Raw genomic sequence first — 14,122 nt, forward strand, 5'->3', positions numbered from 1 at the left:
ACAAGATCGCCGCGCACTGCTTTCATTCCCCAACCAAAGACCAACTTGCACTGCCTACCAGATAGAGAATTTCAATACGCAGCGAGAATATTTGTAAAATCGATTGTTATACCGATTTTACGAATCGTCTCACCGAGAGACTATAGTACTTGAGCCGGAATCCGAATTGTCTCGTAACGAGATGATAGCACTTCGAGGGTTAATGTCTACTGTGCCTCTGCGTTGTGAAGTAGTTCTTATTCTGCAGTCATTTTACATTATATCTTACCTTTGAATTATTTTGTTTGTAGGGTTGGTCAGTTTTTTCTTCTTCTGCCACCAAGATAGCAAGCAAAGCAACAGAGGGAGCAATCAAAATAGGAGGAATAGCATCTCAGAAGGTAGCTGAAATTAGTGTAACTGTTGGAGATAAGGTAAGTACTAGGTGTAGAAATAGAAATTTATCTTTATTTTCTCAGTTTTGTTGCACATCCCTTATTTGCAAATAGTTTATTTTCATGTATTTTAAAACATATATTTGCCCCTGAGTGTATAATTTAGTATATTGCCACCCCATGGCATGTTGCTCTTGATCATTGCTAGTTACTTACAAGGTTAGGCAAATAAGTTTTAGCTCATTTTGTACCTCTGTTAGTGCTTGGTCGCTGTGCTTTAGACCGCAGAATAAATCGTTGCACAGTTGATTGATATTTAGAGGTGCTTCAGTATAAGAGTGTTAGATTTACGTGATTTGAAAAGAAACCATTTCAGAGAAAACTTTTTGTCCCTTGGACTTAAAAAAGGAAACTGAAAGAAATTACATGTTCTGTTCAACAATTGGATATCTTCAGGCCTAGGTAAAACTATACTCTATAACCAATCTGATACTTGCACTGAATAGGTCATCATATGACAATTCTTTTACTTGCTGACTATGTGTTTTGGTGTGAAATTCACTCGATGTTGAATTTCAGCTTTGCTCTTTAATATGATTCTTAATTAGGAAGCTCTTTTTTAAATGGCTGACATACACTACTGCTCGAAAGTTTTCTAACTTTAGGAAGGCTGGTTTTAATTTGAAAAAGCCAACATTGACTCAAATAAAACCCGCACCCCAATTTCGTGCCTCAATTTAAAAAAAAAATATGCGAGTATTATTCGCGTAAATATGGTATGTTGATTTTGGAAAAGTTACACTGCAGCAAGGTACAAGATATTCTGAAAGGATAGTGGATCATTCTAAGTCCAGATCGGTAGCCTTCGCTGCAGGCAGCACAGTCCTCCCACCATATGCATTTTATAAGGCAAAATGCCTCTATGATACTTGGACGGAAAGTGGTTTAACTGTTGTAGGTTACATCAGGAATAGAGTGATTTGTTACAGTGTTTGAGTAAATGATATGAGTAAAGAACTGGAATTAGAGATAAGGCTTTTTGCGGATGATGTTACACTGTGTAGAGTAATAAATGAGGTACAAGATTATGAGCAATTGCAAGAAGACCTCGACAATGTTGTGAGATGGACAGCAAGCAATGGTATGATGATAAATGGGATTAAAAGTCAGGGTGAGAGTTTCGCTAATAGGAAAAGTCCTCTGTGTTAATTACTGCATTAATGGGGTGAAAGTTCCTTACGGGGATCACTGTAAGTACCTAGGTGTTAACACTTTTACTACCAGGAAGTTGCCAAGGCATATAAATCTCAATTCCAGCCATTTTTAAAGATTCCCTATCTGTCAGTCCTACCTTCTGCACTGTGGAACAAAAATATTTGCTACTCCTATATTACACTTTGAAATAATGTGAAAAATAGAACATACCTGGGGAAGGAATTCTAGTATAATTTTAAGGTGTGTTATCTGGTGTCACATGCTCCAGGGTGCAGAAGTATGCCACACTTCCTGCAGTACCATCTTGTATCAGATACTTTTTTTTTTTTCATCAGACAAACTCTACATCTTCTTGTCTGGTAGGGATCAGTTTTCAGTGGTGAGAATTTTAGCAGAACGTGTTCATTCATTTTTTCATCCAGACATGATGGGGGATCACAACTCCCACTGCGCTCTGTGATGTTATTCTGTATAGAGTAATAAATAAGTTACAAGATTATGAGCAACTGCAAGAAGACCTCGACAATGTTGTGAGATGGACAGTATGCAATGGTATGATGGTAAACGGGGTTAAAAGTCCGGTTGTGAGTTTCATAAATAGAAAAAGTCCTCACTGTTTTAATTACTGCATTGAAGGGGTGAAAATTCCTTATGGGAATCATTGTAAGTACCTAGGTGTTTATATAAGGAAAGATCTTCATTGGGGTAATCACATAAATGGGATTCTAAATAAAGGGTACAGATCTCTACACATGGTTATGAGGGTGTTTAGGGGTTCTAGTAACAATGTAAAGGAGAGGGCATATAAGTCTCTGGTAAGACCCCTACTAGAGTATGGTTCCAGTGTATGGGACCCTCACCAGGATTACTTGATTCAAGAACCGGCAAAAATCCAAAGAAAAGTAGCTCAGTTTGTTCTGGGTGATTTCTGACAAAAGAGTAGCGTTACAAAAATGTTGCAAAGTTTGGGCTGGGAAGACTTTGGGGAAAGGAGACGAGCTGCCCGACTAAGTGATAGGCCTATATTTCGAGCTGTCAGTGGAGAGATGGGGTGGAATGACATTAGTAGACGAATAAGTTTGAGTGGCGTTTATAAAAGTAAGAAAGATCACAATATGAAGATAAAGTTGGAATTCAAGAGGACAAACTGGGGCAAATATTCATTTATAGGAAGGGGAGTTAGGGATTGGAATAACTTACCAAGGGAGATGTTCAATAAATTTCCAATTTCTTTGAAATCATTTAAGAAAAGACTAGGAAAACAACAGATACAGAATCTGCCACTTGGGCAACTGCCCTAAATACGGATCAGTAGTGATTGATTCTTCATGTTGTGGTGGTATTACAGGTTTATTTGGGGTACTCACAATGAATTAATAGTGGCGTCGCAATTCCTGCTGGGTTTTAGCCCAGAACCACACATCCACTGTTTAGGGAGAAAGACCAATTTATTTCAGAATTGTAGTGGGATGCATAAAACTAAATTGCAAGGGGCTGGTGAACCACCCGGTATTGTTCATTACACCTTTGGCATCTTCCATGTTGCTCTACCTACAACACACTCATAGATATACAGCACTGTGATAGAGCCCACATGGCTACAGCTTGAGAGCAGAAAAAGACATACTGGAGTTGTCTATAGCTCTTTATAATTTTAAATTATCTCCTTGAGCCTGCACATCCCATGTTATTTTGTTTTATCTCCAGTTCTGCTTTCTATATTCATACATTGTTCCTTAACTCTCTTTGGTCAGTCAGTAAATTTCCCAACATGGTATCCTTAGCTTTTCATTCTGGGCACTTTTTCTTAACCATTACTCCCATACAATAAGGCAAGTGGCAAGATTTCTTAAACTTCTTACATTGAACTAGGCTATTCGCACTCCGCCTTTAAGATGAATCCTTGCTTCTTTACGGAGTAGCTAAAGAAATACAAAGAAACAAGAAAAGAAGTGGACTGCAGTGCTTAAGATAAGATTATGGTCTCCAAGTTTATTTTCCTGACCTTGTATTTGCATGCTAAATACTTATGACTCAGCTTAGTCGCAGATATAATTGTTGATAAGTAGTTGATAAATTACCATATTTACGCGAATAATCCCTGCATCCTAATTTTAGGAAGGCTCATTTTGAAAAAAGTAAATGCAAACATCGACGCAAATAAAACCCGCAATCAAATTTCATGCCTCAATTTTTTTTTAAATATGCGGGGATTATTCGCGTAAATATGGTATTTAATGATTTTTCAAGTGGGTCCCAAACGCACAAACTGTAACTGATGAGGTAAAATTTTCAGACTTTTTAGTCAGGGGCAAGTCCACAACTCTATGTAGGTGAGTCTTTTGCATTTATCTTTGAAACAAATTCTCATAACATTCATTGAATAACTTTGAAAAACCATATCCCTACTGAAAAGATGATAAATATTGTATGAATTTTCTATCAAGGAATGATATTTCTTTTAATGCACAGAGATAAGTAAACAATTGAAATACCATAACCTTCATACCCTGCTGTCAGATTTCCTGTGGAGCTAACCTTAGGGTTCTGTCAATACACAGACTTTATCAACTCAGTCATGCCAAAGACAAAAATAGAATGAATGAAATTCTTGTAATTCACAACTCAAACACCATACTGACGAGGAAACCTTTTGAACGTGTCCCCACTGATTTAATACATTTTCAGTACACCTGCAGGTCAGGGTGAGAATTTTTACAGGTTCAAATTGCAAGACACAACTCTCACATTATTCCAAGAAAATGGGATTTTAATATTTTGAGGGTGCTTCACAACGAACCTACAATGCAACAACAAAGCTGCCCGCTTCACAATCTTGTGATTCACAGATCAGGTGTTTTTATGGGTTGCTTTAACTATTGCTATTTACATTACAAGCATTCAAGATATGCGCAATAATATGTGTTTAACAATATTGTTTGAGTAATGTGCAGATGCATCTGCTACTCTACTGGAAATTGGATGCTACGTATTGACGATATGAATATTTTGTTAACCTTTATCGGACTATTGGTTGATACATCAACCAGTAGGTTAGGTGATCTGCGAGTATGAGCAGTGTGTTGTTCAAACCACACCCGGGCAACTGGAGTTGGACATTGATGATGATGAGTGTTGTTCACCGTGAATTTTGGCTTATGAAAAGGATCTGCTCGTTCTGTTACTGATAGATTCGTCGATGCATCATGGGAAAGAATGTGGAGATTTCCTTTCCCGCTAAAACATAAAGCACTCAATGAGAGCTACAGTATCCGTACGGCTATGCTGACAAGAGTGATCATATGGCCAGTAGTTATGGTATTTCCCACCAAACATGGAAGTGAGCTAAGACACTATTTTTCCATAAGCTGAACATCGCCATTGTGAATGCTTTCATCATTCACTCATCACAAAGAAGTTTGTGAGCTACTAATTAGAAATCTAATGCAGCTGCTTTGTATTTTGATATATGCGTCTTCTTCAAGCTAAAGATGTCTCCAGTAAGGGATGAAACATGTACTTTTAATATAAATTAGTTGAAAAATATATTTCTTTTAAAGATAATACAGTATCTGGAATTTTAAAAGAGTGGACTCTTTTGAATTATTGATTTGAGTATTTACATAAATACTGATGTAAAAAAAAAAATTGTTCATCACATGGAAGAACAGTAACACTATGAGAGCGAGATTTGATCCGCGGATCATGAGCTTTTGAATCTGAGAGCTTGCTTGTTGCACTGCGTGTTCGTTGTTGGAATGTGTCACATGCTAGTCTTGTGAAGCACTCTTTTGAAATACTCAAAATCCATTTCTTAGAATTGGTTAGGAGTTGCACCTTGTGTAATTTGAGTAAGTGAAAGTTCTTGTCATAGCCTGTAATTATATTGAGAATGGATCACATTAGTGAGGACATGTTGCTAAGGTCTCCTTGTAATTCCTGTCTTTCCTAACCATAATTTACAATTGTTTTTAAAATTACTTTTGTTACATCAGAGACTGGAATGTAGATCTTGAGTTTTAGCTTGTGAAACCAAGTAACTAATCCTTTTAAATTTTGTTAAGTTCATGAAAGAAAAAGAAAAATTAGAATCCCTACAAAAATTGTCTGCTGTCACAAAAGTTTAATGGTTTCATACTCATTTTTCCACATAATCGCCAAAACAATTCAAGGTTTTGTCATATCATGACACCAGCTTTCTGATGCCCTCTGCAAAGAAGTCTGCCGCTAGTGAGGTAATGTTCGTCTGGACAGCCTCCTGCTCCATAAAGTCCAACAAGACACCTTTATGGTCCCAAAAAACAGTAGCCATTGTTTTCCTGTTGCTCAGTGTCAGTTTAAACTTTTTTGTCTTGTTTGGAGAAGGATACATCCACTGCTTGGACTGTTCTTTGGTTTCTGGAGGGTCATACAGGTCTCAAGTTTCATTGCCAGTAATGATACACTTCAGAAACTCTTCCCCGTCACTATAACGTGAGGAACATTATGGCTGATGTCATTCACCAAGTTTTGTGATCTTCAGTCAAAATTGTTGGGATCCAACGTGAACAAAGTTTCCAGTATCCTAAGTGTCGAGTCACAATTGTGTGCAGAAAAGACCTTGAAATGTCTGGGCTTGCTGTAGAATGTTCACTGATCATAAACCTCCATTTGTGGCAGACAGAACTTCAGGAAGCTGTCCAGATGCACATTAACTCGCTGGTGGCAGACTTACTTGTAGAGGGCATCGGAAAGCTGGTGTCGCAATGCGACAAATGCCTAAACCATTTTGGCGATTATGTGGAAAAATAAGTATGCAACTACCTAAACTTTTAGTGATAAAATAATTTTGTTATGTATCAATCAATCAATCATTACTGATCTGCATTTAGAGCGGTCACCCAGGTGGCAGATTCCCTATCTGTTGTTTTCCTAGCCTTTTCCTAAATGATTTCAAAGAAATTGGAAATTTATTGAACGTCTTCCTTGGTAAGTTATTCCAATCCCTAACTCCCCTTCCTATAAATGAATATTTGCCCCAGTTTGTCCTCTTGAATTCCAACTTTATCTTCATATTGTGATCTTTCCTACTTTCATAAACGCCACTCAAACAAACTTATTCGTCTACTAATGTCATTCCACGCCATCTCTCCGCTGACAGCTCTGAACATACCACTTAGTCGAGCAGCTCGTCTTCTTTCTCTCATTTCCTCCCAACCCAAACTTTGCAACATTTTTGTAACGCTACTCTTTTGTCCGAAATCACCCAGAACAAATCGAGCTGCTTTTCTTTGGATTTTTTCCAGTTCTTGAATCAGGTAATCCTGGTGAGGGTCCCATACACTGGAACCATACTCTAGTAGGGGTCTTACCAGAGACTTATATGCCCTCTCCCTTACATCCTTACTACAACCCCTAAACACCCTCATAACCATGTGCAGAGATCTGTACCCTTTATTTACAATCCCATTTATGTGATTACCCCAATGAAGATCTTTCCTTATATTAACACCTAGATACTTACAATGATCCCCAAAATGAACTTTCACCCCATCAACGCAGTAATTAAAACTGAGAGGACTTTTCCTATTTGTGAAATTCACAACCTGCCTTTAAGCCCGTTTATCAACATACCATTGTCTGCTGTCCATCTCATAACATTTTCGAGGTCACGCTGCAGTTGCTCACAATCTTGTAACTTATTTATCACTCTATAGAGAATAACATCATCCGCAAAAAGCCTTACCTCCGATTCCACTCCTTTACTCGTATCTATTTTTTTTTAATTTATTTATTTATTTATTTATTTATTTATTTATTTATTTACAGAGTTTACTTCCACATTGGAGCACTTAAATCAGACTACAACAAATTTGTCTTCCTTTTCTTCTCCCAAAAAGTCTTGAGTCTGGTTGACCTGGTTGCCATCTCCGCATCTGTTATAACATATTGTTTCCTTTGTACAGTGGTCAGAGGAAGCCTGATGCATTTATTCTTCAAAATACTTTTCTCGCCTCTGTTTTCTATGGTTTGCATGGTAATATTCAACTCCTCCAAATCACTTTGAACTTTTTTTTTTTTTTTTGCTAGGGGCTTTACGTCGCGCCGACACAGATAGGTCTTATGGCGACGATGGGATAGGAAAGGCCTTAAACCAATTGTTTTTTGATTTACTATTCCAAAAGTAATTAAATAATTGTTTTAAAACTCTGTTATCGCTTAGTCGAAATATATGACAAAAAAAGGCAATTCTTTTTCTCATCGTGTTTGTGATGGACTCACTTTCCCGATAGATAACCTCATTCGGCAACAATCTCCACTGTCCATCCACCTGATGTTTCTTGTTTATGATCGTCCTGAGTAGCCTTCGATCAACTCGTAAGCGTTCTGTTGTTGATCTAGTATTGAGTTTAAATAATGTTTCACAAGCATAAGTTGCTTCTGGTTTAATAACAGAGTTATAATGCCTAAATTTAGCATTAATCGAAAGACATTTCTTTTTGTATGTAGGCCAAGTTATCCATTGTGCCTGCTTCAGTTTATATATTCTGCTCTCTATTGATGGTTTTTCATTGCAATTCCAAGTGAGATTTTCACCCAAATATTTAAATGTACTTACAATTTCAATTCGTTTATTATTATTTAATAATAGCTCTGAATTTAAAGTTCTGACAATCCAACTTTTTTCGCTACATTTGCAAGTTCTTCCAATTGAACTTTAGCCTCTTCGAAACCATTTGCCAGTATCGCAAGATCATCCACGAATGCCAAGCAATTTAGTTTGATATTTTTTCCAATTTTGACTTTTGGAGGACATACCTTAGTCCACTCTCGCATGACCTTTTCCAATACACAATTGAACAATAATGGCGAAAGTCCATCTCCCTGGCGGAGGCCTGTTGTAATTGCAAATGGTTTAGATAACTCACTTCTGAATCTAACTTTAGATTGAGTATTCTTAAGAGTCATACCAATCAGGCTAATAAGTTTGGAATGTAGACCAAATTCCTGAAGGACATTCAACAGTGATTCACGATGTATACTATCATACGCCTTTTGAAAATCAACAAACGTAATAACTAAATTTTTGTTTCTAGATCTATGATGTTTCATAATCCATTTTAAACTGATGATTTGGTCAGGGCAGCTTCTTCCTGGACGAAATCCACCTTGATATTCCCCTAGTTCACAGTCAAGATGACCCTGTATTCTGTTATAGATAATCTTAGATAAAATCTTACATGTAATATCCAATAATGATACTCACCGATAATTATTTGGATCAGATCTATCGCCCTTTTTATGCAATGGTTGAATTATTGCCATATTCCACTCTTCAGGCATTGTAGCAGTATTCCAAATATCTATAAGATGTTTATGTAGATTCTGAACGGTTTGGTCATTAGCATTCTTCCATACCTCTGCGACGATTTGGTTCTCTCCCGGTGCTTTATAATTTTTAAGGGAATCAATTGCTGCTCGTACTTCATTATAAACGGGCGGTGTAACCTTTTCTAAAGGTATCCCATTTTTTGGATGTGTGTCATATTGCAGATATTCTGAAGGTTCCTCACTGTTAAGTAAGTTCTCAAAGTATCTAGCTAAAATTTTTGCATTATCTTGATTAGTATGTGCCTGTTTTCCATTAGTATCTCTCATTAGGAGTGTTGGGGGAGTATAATTTGTTTGGTATTGCCGAAATGTTTTATAGTAATCTCTTGTCTTATGTTGAGTAAATGCTTCGTCAATAGAGTGTAACATCTCCGTGTGATAATTTCTCTTAACCCTTCGGATGATTTTAGCCGTATGTCATCTAGCAGTAACAAGTTCTTTGCGTGACTGTTCTGTTTTCCATTGTTGATCAATCAACCATACCTTGTGTCGGTGTTGAATCGCTGCATCGCACTCCTCATTCCACCAGCATGTTTTTTCCTCTTTTTAATGGGAGCGTTTTCCTCAGCAATGGTTTTTAGCTTGTTAATTACCGTTCCCAAATCATCACTTAGATAGGTTTTAGATTGTTCATAATATAATTTATTATTAATGAGATAGCTAGGGTCATATGTTTTCTTCCTATTACATTTGGAGAGAATGCGTTTCTTTTTTGGAGTTAATTTTATTTTAATTTTGGACAAATAATGATCTGAATCTATGTCCACTCCACGGAGGACCCTCACATTGTAAATTTCCTTATGATAGTTCTTATCCATAGCTACATGATCAATTTGGAACTCCCCTAATTTAACATTAGGGCACTTCCAAGTCATCAGTTTATGTGGTCATCGTTTGAATCCTGTGGTTTCCAAAAGTAGCCCATGATCAATACAAAGATCGATCAATCTCTGACCATTCCTGTTAGTTAGATGATGAGCTGGCCACTTACCTACAACATTATGAAACTTTTTCTCACGGCCTATTTTAGCATTGAAATCGCCAAGCATGATTTTAATATGGTTATTGGAAATGGATGATAATAGTTGGTCTAGTTCTTCCCAAAATTTGTCTGTGCCTTCCCTGTTGGTCCTGTTTTTTTCATTCGTTGGAGCATGGATGTTTATCAATGTGCATGTTTTATTCTCTACTTTGATTGTCATCAATGCCGTTCAGGGGGAGGTGGAAGAAAAATCTTCAATTGAATCTAAGATACTAGTATGAACCAAAAAGCCGACTCCAAACTGAGGAACACTCTTTAGTACTCTTTCACCTGGGGGACCCTTGTATAGGCGATATCCCCCTGACTCGAGGGGGTCTTGATCCGTATTACGCAATTCTTGAAGAGCAGTTATCAGTATCTTATGTTGATCTAAGACGTCTGTGAGATGTTTTAATTTGCCCACTTTCATTAATGAATTTGTTCACTGTAGCGAAAACATAAAGGTCCGATAATACTGCCTTGAGGAATTCTCCTCTTAATTATTACAGGGTCAGTTAAAGCTTCAAAGACAAAGACACTTCCGTACAGGCCATGGAGGCTCTTGGAGGAGTGGAAGGTAAAGGCTTCCACCATTGTTAACCGCGGCACATGATGGGGTAGAGTGGTTAGCTCTACACCCGGCCGCCTTTGCCCCCAGGAATTAACCTGGTACTCATTTTTGGTGTAGGCTGAGTGAACCTCAGGGCCATATGCACCTCCGGAAGTGGAAATCTCGTTTCTTAAATTTTACGACTTCCTGACGGGGATTCGAACCCACGTCCTTCTGGGCAAACCGAGCACGCCTTTACCGCCTCGGCCAGGCACCCCTCAGATAAAACTTTACCTACTCTAATTCTCTGAGATCTATTTTCTAGAAATATAGCAACCCATTCTGTCACTCTTTTGTCTAGTCCAATTGCACTCATTTTTGCCAGTAGTCTCCCATGATCCACCCTATCAAATGCTTTAGACAGGTCAATCGCAATACAGTCCATTTGACCTCCAGAATCCAAGATATCTGCTATATCTTGCTGGAATCCTACAAGTTGAGCTTCAGTGGAATAACCTTTCCTAAAACTGAAATGCCTTCTGTCGAACCAGTTATTAATTTCACAAACATGTCTAATATAATCAGAAAGAATGCCTTCCCAAAGCTTACATACAATGCACATCAAACTTACTGGCCTGTAATTTTCAGCTTTGTCTATCACCCTTTCCTTTATACACAGGGCTTACTATGGCAACTCTCCATTCATCTGGTATAGCTCCTCCGACCAAACAATAATCAAATAAGTACTTCCGATATGGTACTATAGCGCAACCCATTGTCTTTAGTATATCCCCAGAAATCTGATCAATTCCAGCTGCTTTTCTAGTTTTCAACTTTTGTATCTTATTGTAAATTTCATTGTTATCATATGTAAATTTTAATACTTCTTTAGCCTTAGTCTCCTCCTCTATCACAACATTATCCTTGTAACAAACAATCTTTACATACTGCTGACTGAATACTTCTGCCTTTTGAAGATCCTCACATACACACTCCCCTTGTTCATTAATTATTCCTGGAATGTCCTTCTTGGAACCTGTTTCTGCTTTAAAATACCTATACATACCCTTCCATTTTTCACTAAAATTTGTATGACTGCCAATTATGCTTGCCATCATTGTTATCCTTAGCTGCCTTCTTTGCTAGATTCAATTTTGTAGTAAGTTCCTTCAATTTCTCCTTACTTCCACAGCCATTTCTAACTCTATTTCTTTCCAGTCTGCACCTCCTTCTTAGTCTCTTTATTTCTCTATTATAATAAGGAGACAGTGATTTTACCACCTTGGATTCAACTTGAGAATTGAAGAAACATCCCCCTTTGATGATTGTGTTTACACTCAAGGCCATCACAGCCTTAATGATATTATAAAAATATGGATCCATTTTAGTTTTAAACTCTCAAAATTTCATGTTTAATCACGTTTTAATCTTCAAAACTGTTAATTCACTCTCTTTTAACATACTTTGGTGCATTATCGTTGTTTTAGTTATTGTATAATGTTTTACAAAATCATTTTTCAACATTTAACCTATAATTTATAAGTATATGTATTATTTTTAAGATTGATATAGGCTGATGGTGCCCGTAAGGAGGGTGAAACATGTTCCTTTGACTTTTATGTATTATGTATAAAAAAATATTTGACCATATGAAATAGTGGATCATATTGTATTGTATTGAACAGGTGGACTTATAATATTGTAATAATACTTGAGACACACACTCCAGTGCCGTGAGAAAATTTCTGCATCCATTATATCATTTCTCAGCCATAATTCAACTCCTATTACAATATCTGGTAAATATATATCTATTAAATTACTTAATTCTATTCCTTTCTTTACAATACTACTACAGTTCAACACTAACAATTTTGTCATCCCTACTTGATTTCCAGTTCTCTGTTCCCTTATCACCGCTCCCTAGGCCACCCCGTTTCCCTGAACGTACCTCCCTATTACCCTTCCAAACAAATTTCCTAACTTACACGTACCACTGCGGTTTAAGTGAAGGCCATCTGATCGCAGATCCCTATCTCCTACCCACCCATTAGGATCTAGAAATTTCACTCCCAGTTTCCCACATACCAACTCCATAGTCTCATTTAAATCCCCAATCACCCTCCAGTCAGTATCCCTCCTACACAGTATTCCACTAATAACAATCTCCGCTTTCTTAAACTTCACCCGTGCTGCATTTACCAGATCCCACACATCTCCAACTATGTTGGTACTTATATCAGCTTGCCTTACGTTGTTGGTACCAACGTGAAACACTACCACCTTCTCCTTCCCTTCCTCCCTCTCTTCTACTTTCCTCAACATCTGCCTCTACCTAATTCCTGGATAACATTCTACCCTGGTTCCCTTTCCTCCACACACTTTCCCCACGTGTCTAACGATGGAATCCCCCATGACCAGAGCCTCAACCCTACCCACCTCATTTGATCCCCTCCCCTCCTGGTCAGCCCTATCTTTCCTGATAGCTGCAGAAGCTACTTCCTCCTCCCTTTTCTCCTTCCCATGACCCTGTTCCACCTGTATTTTCGTATCCTCTACTCTACATTTCCCGTTCCTACCTTTTCCCTTCCTCCTACTTCCACACATCTCAGCAACAGTTCCCTGTCTCTCATCTTCCCTCGGTTGTTCTACCTGGAGTGATTCGTACCGATTTCACACAGACACCTGTCCTGAATTCTGATCCTGAATAGAGCCCTTAGCCTGCAATCTTCTTCCCCTTAGAACATTAGACCACCTGTCTTCTACAGCTCCCCCTTTCCTTCCCCTCCCTCTTGTACACCTGCTATAACCTGTACATTGTTTGAAGGAGTCCTATCTTCCTTCCTATCTTCTGTGAGAATCCTAATTATCTCCCTCAAACTCTCCAACTCCTCCCTCATACCCCTCAATGCCTCGCCACACCTACAGTTCGTACACTCGCGTTCCTTAGCCATTCTTTAGGGAAAAAATGAAAATAAAAATAAAATAACTTATTTGCAAAAAATAAATGGAGGGATATATTGACTGGGATAATACTCAAAGATCACACAACAATAAGGTAATTAATATACGACTACACTACAATATTACTTAGTCGTACTCTATTTTTTATCCTACAACCGCTAACAGGATAAAAACTGCTGTTAATTACTGAATATCGAAAGTAATACACAAGAACTACACAATTCCAAACTGCAATTAAGCCTATCCTAATTACAACAACAGAATTTTAGTAAGAGTTTCTACGGATACCTCTGCTACACCAATACTACACAAATATTTTACAATAATAAAATAAGCACACTAAATTCTAACAGGATATTACTCTTATACTACTGTACAGTACACTACAGTAATTTTTAAACTACTTTCAGACGTATCCTAATTACGATACCGGTACCGTATGTCACTACTAAGCACAAACAGAAATGAAATTTGCAAGAACTACTGTACTCAAAGATTACCAACAAAGCTAAATGCTTAGACAAATTATTAGTACTACGCTCTAATAGATACACATGTAAGATAACACACGAATATAGCAGGCAAGATATGGCACTATCTAAATATACTGTATCTACACCACAATGT

The 14,122-nt window shown here is 37.6% G+C and overlaps 1 protein-coding gene across 1 annotated transcript in view; it reads left to right on the top strand.

Moving 5' to 3' along the window:
* Window positions 1-14,122, top strand: part of ArfGAP1 (ADP-ribosylation factor GTPase-activating protein 1) — an 82,956-nt gene that overhangs the window by 30,180 nt on the left and 38,654 nt on the right. The window contains exon 6 of the mRNA XM_067146797.2: window positions 291-413. Coding sequence (XP_067002898.2) covers window positions 291-413 — 123 coding nt within the window. The remainder of the gene's footprint in view (window positions 1-290; window positions 414-14,122) is intronic.

The sequence above is a fragment of the Anabrus simplex genome, chromosome 5, assembly GCF_040414725.1.
Source record: "Anabrus simplex isolate iqAnaSimp1 chromosome 5, ASM4041472v1, whole genome shotgun sequence".
NCBI lineage: Eukaryota > Metazoa > Arthropoda > Insecta > Orthoptera > Tettigoniidae > Anabrus > Anabrus simplex.